The sequence below is a fragment of the Elephantulus edwardii genome, unplaced genomic scaffold (assembly GCF_000299155.1).
Source record: "Elephantulus edwardii isolate Elephantulus edwardi_28Jun2011 unplaced genomic scaffold, EleEdw1.0 scaffold00098, whole genome shotgun sequence".
In the NCBI taxonomy this organism is placed as follows: domain Eukaryota; kingdom Metazoa; phylum Chordata; class Mammalia; order Macroscelidea; family Macroscelididae; genus Elephantulus; species Elephantulus edwardii.
Genome location: NW_006399848.1, coordinates 7253510 through 7264326, shown reverse-complemented (window position 1 = coordinate 7264326; position 10817 = coordinate 7253510). Strand labels below are relative to the sequence as shown.

The following is a 10817-nucleotide window of genomic DNA, read 5'->3' as shown; positions in this document are numbered from 1 at the left end:
CATGTGTCCATATATAGCCTTTCTCTGGTCTGGTGGGCACAGTGGGAAATGGTGAAGATCGTGACTTGAAATATTCAGAAGGTGCATGACAGACAAATTCCAAATATTCCATCTTCCTTGGAAGATCTTCCTCTGGTCCTAAAAGGCAATCAGAAAAGGTTAAATACAGTTTAGGGGTGGGGGAGAAATGTGTATACACACACATAATTATCATATTAAACTCCTAAACACTAGGAACAATGAATTACTCTGAAGTTACTGTCCATTAGTGGTTCTTCTATTTTCCTATTTTAATCTGTTTAAGGAACATGAATTATCCCCCAAATAGTTACTCAATATATAATTTTTTTTAAAATAACATTTAAAAATTCCAGTATATATTTTGTATCAACTTTTCTAAGCCTTTTACATATATTAGTATTCTGAATCCTTACCATCGCCTTGAGGTGTGAAGTATTACACCTGTAGTACATTATTACACCTGTAGTACATTATGAGGAATTGCGTTAAGAGAGATGTTAAGGATCTGACTCCTGAGTTCCTGCTCTACTATGGATGGAGCTTCCTCTGGAAATTCAATACTGTTGAGTGACCTACAATAACCTTACAGGGTAGAACAGAACTGCCCTACTGGGTTTCCAAGGCTGCTAATCTTTACAGGAGCAGACGGCCACATCTTTCTCCTATAGACAGTGCTCATGGGTTTGAACTGCTGACTTTTCAATTAACAGCACTGTCCTTCACCAGTGCTTTATCAGGCTCCCCAGCTCTGGAACGTGGATGCACACTGGAATTTCATGGGATTGGAAAAGAGGAGGTGGAAGGGGAGCCCCAGGGGTGATGCTAACATAATCACTGCCTGTGCAGAAAATCCTGCCCTAGAACTGCGGTAGCTGAAATTCCATTCTTCTATTTTCAAACTGCCACACAGGGTTGCTATAAGTTAAAGTAGACTCTACAGCACTTAAAAATACCAACAATATACTTAGAAGGAGCCCCTGGGTGTGGACACCATTTACGAGTTTCACTACTAATCAAAAGTAGGAAAGTTTGAGTTTACCTAAGGGTACCTGGAAAGAAGTCTAAGCAATCTACCTTAGAAAACTCAGTCACCAAAAACTCTATGAAGTACAGTTCTTCTGCAGCACACACGTGTTCACCAGGAGTTGGAACTGACTTGATGACAAGTGGTGGCAATGACTCAGAAAACAAAAACTTTTGACTATGTAGCAAAAATGACATGTATGTGAAAATAATACTGGGTTTTATTTGTCCTTGGGGTTGTTTTTTCTGTAGAATACTTTCCCTTCTAATGCAAAAATAATGCATTTTGTTAAAAATAAGGTTAAAAAGTTCAAGGTAATAAAAATATGAACACTTCCAAAATTGCCTCAAATAGTAATTTCTTATAAAGCTAATATTTGTCTTACAAAAGAACAGACTTAATTGTGTTCAAGAACCCGCACTATTTGTACCAAGAAACTCACCTATGATATATGATGCGGGATCAAATTGGTCTCTGGGGCTAGAGAGAGTGGGAATGAGCCACGTTAGTGCTGCACTTTTCTCACAATATTGATCCTGAATAAAACCTCTGATCTGTGCATAGTAAGGCTTTCCATCCTGTTCATCAATCACGGACACAACATCTCCAATTTGGTAATATACTCCCTATAAAAAACAGAGGATAGATTTGAATTTCAAATGAAAATAGTATGATAGATATGAATTAAAAATTCCTTTGTATGAAAGCAATGGTTTCCAAGTAGTCAATTAGGATCTCTGAGAAGGTCCAATGTATCAATTTTATATGCATGCACCAATTCTAAAGTTGTTTCTCTTTAGAATGAAAAAAATAGATATGTAAATAGTTTTATGACTATTTATATCTGGAGAAAACATTCCTTTATAAAAGCACTTTGATTTTATATTACAACAGTAGTTATCTCCTTGATAACTTATCAGCCTGAGACACTAACTGCTAAGAGGTTAGTGACTTACTAAACTAGCCCAAGCTCCTTTTATGACCAGCATAGCAGTCTTTTCTGTAGTGTATTTAAATACTCAACTGGGATAAAATATATTCCATCCATTTGCCTCTCCAATCAGCAATTACATAAATAAGAAACCATAAATTCAAACTTAAAATGATAGAGACTTTAGTATAATCAGACTTCAGGACAAATTTACTCCCAACGTACTAGCTGCCCTGTCTCTTGTCTGGATTTAGTTTTATTTCTTTCCACAAATTTTGTTCAAGCATATAGATTTGAATACATTATTTTCAGGAACCTCTCTACTGTTTACAGAAAGGACTACAATTACTGGCATTACCAGTATTCAAGCATTCCTAACCCAGTTGCATACAAATTGCTTTACTTCACACTTAACTAATGAATGCACATCCTATGTGTTAAACTCTCCCTTGTCTCTGCCTCTGCTTGTGTAGCCCATGTCCTCTTTTCTTTCTTTTTTTTATAGATGTAAAATATTTTATTTGTAAATGGTGATCTTCTAAATCTGTGTCCACAAATTCCAAAACCCATAACACTCTGTATACTTCAAAAAATTCAATTTTTGCCAACATTAGATACTATTGTACAGAACAGAAAACAAAACAAAAACCTGGTAGGACAAATACTGGTAGGATGTCATAATATTGTACGAGAGAAGAAAAATATTCAAGAAACAAATTTCATACAGCTATTTATCAAGAGAAAAATATATACACTTGCTTTATTCTGTAAGATAAAAATACATCATGCCATATACATTACAAGTTGAGAACTGTATCACTGATAGACCCACAGTTTACAGTCCACCTTATTGTGCACACAAAAAACTTCATTTTACATTTAGCCTTGTGAAGGGTCAGTACCAGAATTTTAAGTACAAAATAAAAAGCTAACTTGTTTCAAAATGCTGATTAAATTTCTACAAGCAAACACAAAACAGTGTTTTTATTTATTTATTTGTTTTATTAAAGAAACATGTCCTCTTTTCTGATCTTCTATGGCAAAGAATCTCTCCTTCCTCAGAACACTGGTGGGTCATATGGCTGACCTGCATCTTCATGTTACTCAGGACTTCCTTAAGTGCCTATAGTTCTTTGTGGGTATACTTTCTTTTTCTGTAGGCACAAGGTCTGAGCCACTGCTGCTTCCCTCAAAAGCAGATCTTCACAGCAGGTAAAGCTGCTGGCTGAACACCTCAATCAAAATAACCATCTTAAGAAACTGTTCCAGTAACTAGGCTGCCTTATAAGTGCCTGTTAATCTGGGACTCTCTCTTGGTGGGCCACTATCTATGTGTCCTAAGAGTTAAACCCTGAATCTACACTTAGACTAGCATAGTCAATGCAAGTCATGGACCAATACTCACTAGAATATCACCATTATCAACTTGTCTTTCCTCCCAGACCCTTACGGAAAGTTCTGTTATTAATCACATAAGTAAGCTGTAAAATGATGGTTTGTTTTGTCCACATTCCCAAATTACAAGTGATTATTCTTGTGCTGGCGCGCGCGCGCGCACACACACACACACACACACACACACACACACACACAGGCCTTGTTTATCACAGGAATTCAAAAATATTAGTACAAAATATGTAGTAGTGTGGAAGTAGAAGAGCAATATAAAGACAGTGTCTTCATAACATATTTCAACCACAAGCCTCCTATTTAGCACAGTATTACAAATGTATGCTGTGTGCATATATCCACCAGTTACTCTGCTGGAGAAAGATGGGCATTCTCCTCCCATGTGATCTACTGCCTCTGAAAACCCGCTGGAAGGTCAGCTAAGAGTTGGGTCTGACTCAGTGGTACATAAGAACCCAACATCCTATCTCTGAACAGGACCACAACACTTAACCTAAGGGATCTCCCACTCCTCTCATTTGCTGGGAGGTTTAAAAATTTCTGGCAGAGAAATGAGGGAGAACACTGGACCATGGGACCATTCTGTCATGTACTCCTGCAGGGAGGTCACATAACCATGCTGGGTGTTGGGCTTATACTCTTAGTCATCCCTTCAGTTCCCTTCAGCTCATCCGTCTCACATACCTGATCTAGACTCAAGTTCAGCCTTTGGCAGGGACCTCTTGAGTTCTCTCAAAACAGGGTTTCACGCCAGCAGCAGTGCTATAGCCTCAGCCAAGCATAGCTTATCTTAGCACTGGAATATTAGTTGCATTTTAGCCCTAATGTTTAATAAGCATGGATCACAGGCATGAAATAATGCAAACAATGTGAAAAAAGTATGCTTGCAGCAACAGATCTAACATGCCCTTTCACTGAGATAAGCCTGGAAATCTCTAAATCCTTAGCTTAACCAGATGCACCTGGAGTTACAATGCAACTGGATTACTTGTGAAGATAATGCATACATTTAAAGAAGCAATAATGATCATTTCACTATACACTGACTGCTTACTTTCCAAGGGTTTAACATACATAATATCACCTGGTCCAGGTATTTACAATACCTATTTTACAGATAAAAAAAAAAAGGTTACAGAGGTAGTCTAAACCTAGACACACCGCTACTTGCCCAAGTAGTGGAGTAAGATCTGCCCTAGGATCTGAGCTCTGTACTTGGGGCTCTGGCATCACATTACCTCCCACTATGACCTGCTACCTGTGAAATCTTACTGTTGTTAACATGCTGGTACATCAAGTCTGACTCAAAGCAACTCTATATATAACAGATTGAAATCCTACCTGGTTCTGTGCTACCCTCATAATCTCCAATGCGCTTCGGACCCATTGTTGCAAGTCCATATGTCAATCTACCATGTTGGGGGTTTTCCTTTCCTCTGATCTTCCACCTAGCCAAGCATGATGTCCTTTTCTTTTTTTTCCTATTCAAACCTTTTATTCTGTTATTGTTGGTGCATGAGGAAAACTGCTTTGCCCGTTAATTCATGGTGCCCTGGACTTCTGACACCAACTTGTTATTTGATCAACTGGGAACCAGACCAAGCCATTTTCTTCTTAGGTCTGGTCAGCTGATAAGTGGCACTTATGTAACTGATGCTTTCTTTCATATAACCTTTAACAAGAACTCGTATGTTGCGTTGATTATGCCCCAAGAGATGAGGGACCGGTGGTAATTCAGATGGGCACCTCTGAAAAGATTTGCCAACTTCCTGTTCCGTTCTAGCCAGATTTTTTTTAAAATCCTGGGGAAAGACTGAAATTCCCCACCAATCTGAGACTGCATGCGGGTCTTTACAACATTAATTGGAAAAAACAAGAATCCCACAGATGTAATAGATCTGATTCCTATGCATACCATCAGGTGAAATCCAGGTATATAACCTGCGTTTATGTCTCTTAAAAAATGTATTTGCTATGAATAAGTCATTGATTGTGCAAAATTCGATCATTCTCTCTCCAGCTCCATTTCTGTCACCGAGTCCATGTTTTCCAACTACTGAATCTTCTTCTTTGTTCCCGACTTTTGCATTCCAGTCACCCATTATTATCAATGCATCTTGATTGCATGTTCGATCAATCTCTGATTGTAAAAGTTGGTAAAAATCTTCTATCTCCATCTTGATTGCATGTTCGATCAATCTCTGATTGTAAAAGTTGGTAAAAATCTTCTATCTCCTCTTCCTTGGCTCTGGTTGTTGGTGCATATATTTGAATGATAGTGGTATTCACTGGACTTCCTTGTATGCGTACAGATATTATCCTGTCACTGACAATATTGTACTTCAAGATGGATCTAGCAATTCTTGTTTTGAAGATGTCAGGATTGGTGGCCTCTTTTCATGAGCTTCTGAATCCATCATGTTGCTTAAGATCTTTCTTCTTTATGAAGGATTTTAACCCATGGCCGTAGCAGTCCCGGCTCCTCGTCCCAAGGCCACCCACCTGCAGGCCGGAAGGCGAGTAAGCATGATGTCCTTTTCTAACGACTGTCATCTCCTGGCAACATGTCCAAAATATGTGAGATCAAGTCTCAATATGTGTGACTCTGAGGAGCCCCTTGGTACCCTTCTTAATCCTCAGTGTCCTCACCCACAAAACAAAAAAAATGAGCATCAAGGATCCACATCATGGAGGGGACTGAATGAAAGAAAGCACATAAAAGCCTCAGCTCAGTGTCTGATAATACAAGTATGTAATAATTTTTAAATTATTAACTCTTTATAAAACGCTCAAAATACGAAATGTTTGCAGATGGTCACGGACCATATATAAGGATTTGTGCTAATAACAGCAACAAAATACACATAAGGGGAATAATCACTTGAGTGTCAATGTGTTTGGTTCACTTAGTACTATATGTTAAGAAGGGATTTCAATGATGGTAATGAGGGTTCAGACTCCAACGCATCAAAAAGTCTTTCACATATGCTGCCTGTACTGGGTCTCCTAGGCCTTGGTAGGATTTTCAATGTTCCAATGCCTTTTTTAAGACTGCTGGGTTAAAAATAATGCTGTTTTCACTCTCACTGAGTTATCAGATATCCATGGGTTTTGGTCGTAGGAGTCCTGCTATTCTTACTCTTTTATCAAGACATCCTGGTCTCTGTCCAGGATCACTCCCCACTATTGCCCTTATTCCTCTCACCCTTGCTTAAAGCAAAAAAGTCTTTGTGCTTTAATTCTGTTCTTTGTTCTGCCCAATAGATATTATGGATCTGCCATTCACTCTCAACTCTTGCCACCAACTCTTCTAGCAAGACTTGATCTTAACCAGCTCTCTCACATGCAGTTACATTTTAAAAATTATTCTTATAATATACATTAAAAATACATGTTGTTATGTGCCGTCGAGTCGCCTGCAACTCATAGCGACCCTATGTACCACAGCCCTAAACTCCGCTCTGTCCTGTGCCAATCGCACTGTCTCTCACACTCTCATCCCAATTATCCCAGTCACTGAATCAATCCACCTTATAGTAGGCCTTCCTCTCCTGCGCTGTCCCTCCACCCTCCCAAGCATGATGTCCCTCTCCAAGGACCGGTCTCTCCTTACAACATGTCCAAAGTATGTTAGACGGAGCCTCAGAATCCTTGCCTCCAAGGAGCCACCCGGTTTAACCCTTTCCAGGACAAATCTGTTTGTTTTCCTAGCAGTCCATGGTATTCTCAATACTCATCTGGCCCTCGCTCATTAGTGTTCAAAGCCTCAAACCTGTTCCTGAGATGGTTCTGAAATTCAGGTGGGATAGACTCAAAGTCATATTTTGGTTCCCTTGGATTTGGTTTAATTTTCCTCAGCTTTAGCTTGAATTTGCATATGAGTAGTTGGTGGTCCGTTCCACAATCAGCTCCTGGCCTAGTTTTCACAGCTGATATTGAGCTTCTCCAGCGGTTCTTTCCCCATATGTAATTAATCTGATTCCTATGCATATCATCAGGTGAAATCCAGGTATATAACCTGCGTTTATGTCTCTTAAAAAATGTATTTGCTATGAATAAGTCATTGATTGTGCAAAATTCGATCATTCTCTCTCCAGCTCCATTTCTGTCACCGAGTCCATGTTTTCCAACTACTGAATCTTCTTCTTTGTTCCCGACTTTTGCATTCCAGTCACCCATTATTATCAATGCATCTTGGTTGCATGTTCGATCAATCTCTGATTGTAAATTTGGTAAAAATCTTCTATCTCCTCTTCCTTGGCTCTGGTTGTTGGTGCATATATTTGAATGATAGTGGTATTCACTGGACTTCCTTGTATGCGTACAGATATTATCCTGTCACTGACAATATTGTACTTCAAGATGGATCTAGCAATGACTTTTTTAACTATGAAAACAACTCCATTTTCCCTCACTTTTTCATCTACTTAAGCCTCAGCTCTGGATATTTCCTAAACACCACCTATAGGAGCAAAACAGCTTAAAAGAGAACAAAAAGTAAATCCTATTTTATACAGAACAGCAGAGAAATTTTGCCCAAGCCAGCAATTTAGTAGTATATTCTCTAGTTTTATCTCCAAATCTTATGTCAGTAAATCTATAGATGCTTACCTTGTAGAAGATTGATTCTGCAGTGATTATTGTGGAAACTGATTCTGGAGCTTTGATGGGCTATGAAGAGTAAAACAAAACCCTGAGTACAATCACAGTTTGAAAAATATTTTCTAGTTATATATAAGAATTCTTTAAGAAATACTAAAAGGGAGTTCTGGTGGCCTAGTGGCAAGAAGCTGCACTGCAATCCCAGAAGTACACAGTTCAAATTCACCAGATGCTTTGCTGGAGAAGGAGGGGCACCAGTCAGATCTAATCTGATGGTACACACACAAAAAATAATAAAGCAAAATTTAAAAAAAAAAGGAAATACTAAAATATGCTAGTGACAAGAATAAAAAGAGATACAATTTTCTGAAAGTCTGACAAAGCAGTGTACACATTTCTACCAATAACTTCTGTAACTATTAGCCTAAAAATCACTAAGAAAAGGCCAAGTGTCTAATTATGTGGCTGAAATTCAACATTAAGCCCTCTCAGAACTTTACTATTCAGTAACATTCCAACTATAAAAATACTGGCTCTAATGATGAGTATGGCAGAAGTGAAAGTAATTAAAAAAAAAGTGTCGGCAGAAAGGAACATAAAGTGGAAAGAAACATGTGACCTGAGAGACATTTTCCATTTCAATTTAATGGAAACTATGGAACTAGCTCTGAAACTCAGCAGCATCAGAACTAATTTTTCTAGAAAGACTTAACTAAGGATAAAAATCTTTCCTGGGAGCTCTTCATAAGTCTATTACCATCTAAATATAACTGTAATTCCTTCTTAAAGCGCTGTATACACTCCCTCAACCCAAGCAAAACCCATCCCTCTTCCCTCACCATCCTTATAAGAGGAGTTGCTAGAGAAAGTGATAATGAAATTAGAGAACATGTTTTACCATACTGAGGAGAAAACATGTATGAAAATGGTATTATCTAAGTAAGTGAATATTTACTTAAAAAGATAACGTCTAGCCCTCATTTTAAGAAAACTATAAAAATGTTAATAAACAACAATTATTACCTACCACCTGTCCCTTTTGTGCTTTTTAAGTAAATGTGCTGTGCTCAACTTCAAGAGGGGTTTTGTTGTCAAGTAAAGCATGCTAGTTCTGAAAGGGCTATCAGGCCGAGGTTTCTAAACAAATCTATTATGTACTGTACATTGTGACTACTGTCCCCCTTAAGTAAACATAAGAATAATGCTTTCTACTACTTGCAGCACTTCTTTTGAAATAGTCCCTTCATCACTTAGTGAGCTCTGTGGCCTAGTGGGTAGAGAGTTGTGCTACCACTGGCTCTGTAGGAGACAGATGTTTCTTCACTGTTTTGCAGCAGAGAGTATTTAAAGAAAAATTTAAGAACGTTTTGGATCCATAGTCAACAAACTCATTATAAGTCAGTAAGATAAATTTTCAGAGGCTGAAACAACAAGCAAATATGGAAATAAGTATTATTATGTATTTAAGTCTTTAAAGAATGTAGTATGTTGTTGTTGATTGCCTTCGAGTCGAGCATGACTCATAGCCACCCTATGAACAAAAGGCCTGAAGCCCCTCTACAACTATCAACATTTATCTAAGTTCATAGAGTTTTTGAGGGCATGTTATTTAGGAAGTGGATGCCACTCCTGCTATTATTATTATTATTTATTTAGGTCTTTAAAGAATGTAGTATACTAGAAGCCATAATTCCTTCCCTTCCTTTGCATACTCAAAAAAGAAATATTCATGCTATTTCTTTTCGACTCTATTTCACATTTTCCAAAGGAAAAAATTTAAATATGCTATAAAAAAAGAAAGGGGAGAACTCATTCTAGTCTAAGGAGTCTGGGCCATACTCCCCAGAATACTACAGAAAGGGACCTAGGAGCAAAATGTTCAAGTTCAATCACTGATTTTAAAAAAAAAAAAAAGGCATTGTTAGATTCCCACCAGACAATGATAGCAAAAGAGATTGTCCACAAACATCTTACATTTTTTAACTTAAAAATATGTCTTCTCCCTTTTCCTTTGGTGGAAACTTTCTTTTCAGCAGCTGGAGCAGACTTGTACTTAGTATTTCTGAGCCGAGCAGACCTCCGGTGAATTTCCTGCTTACTCTGGTACATAAAGAAAGAAGAGTAAGAAATAAAAATGGGAAAGGAGTTGCTGTCCTCAACACAACCACCTTACAAATATCTTAGAGAAAGTACTCTACAATGGCATTTCACACACACACACATATTTCAGAGAAAGTACTCTATAATGACATTTGACATTTCACCCACACCCCCGCTAGGTAATTACAAAACTGGACCAACAAAGCCAGGGAATGCTCTGGGCAAACACCTCAACCACCAAAACTGTAAACTGCTTACAATACGGCAGGGGGCAGAAGTAGGTTTAGGCCAAAACCATTTAGTAATAATAAATACTACTCACAACTCCCCAGTGCCAGAGAACCCATTAAAAGTTACAGCATCTCTTACAAGGCAATATTTATAAAGCCACTTAAAATAATGACATAATAATCATACTTTATGATAATGACAAGCTTTATTAATGGGGAAAGAGGTCTAGGGCATACAACATATGCAGCTCGACTTCCTGTCTCTGTATAAAATGCATATGGAGATGTCTGGATGTTCCCCCAAATACTACAGTAGTGAGATTTCTGAAGGGTTTTTGTTTCCCTGCTTCTTTATACTTTGAATTTCTCACAATAAAAAAAAAAAGATATTTAGAATAGCCAATACCAATGAAGGTCTTTTCATCTGGGGGTGTGTAGGGGGCGGCACGGCCCAGGAGGGGCATCGCGATCCGGGAAGGCCCCGACCACCGCCCCCTCC

The 10817-nt window shown here is 38.2% G+C and overlaps 1 protein-coding gene across 1 annotated transcript in view; it reads right to left on the bottom strand.

Annotated features, from left to right (window-relative positions):
• The window catches only part of GATAD1 (GATA zinc finger domain containing 1), a 14213-nt gene that overhangs the window by 3055 nt on the left and 341 nt on the right, over positions 1–10817 (bottom strand). Inside the window, 4 exon segments of the mRNA XM_006903738.1 lie at positions 1–138; positions 1488–1671; positions 7998–8057; positions 9963–10088. Of these exon segments, the coding sequence (XP_006903800.1) occupies positions 1–138; positions 1488–1671; positions 7998–8057; positions 9963–10088 (508 nt within the window).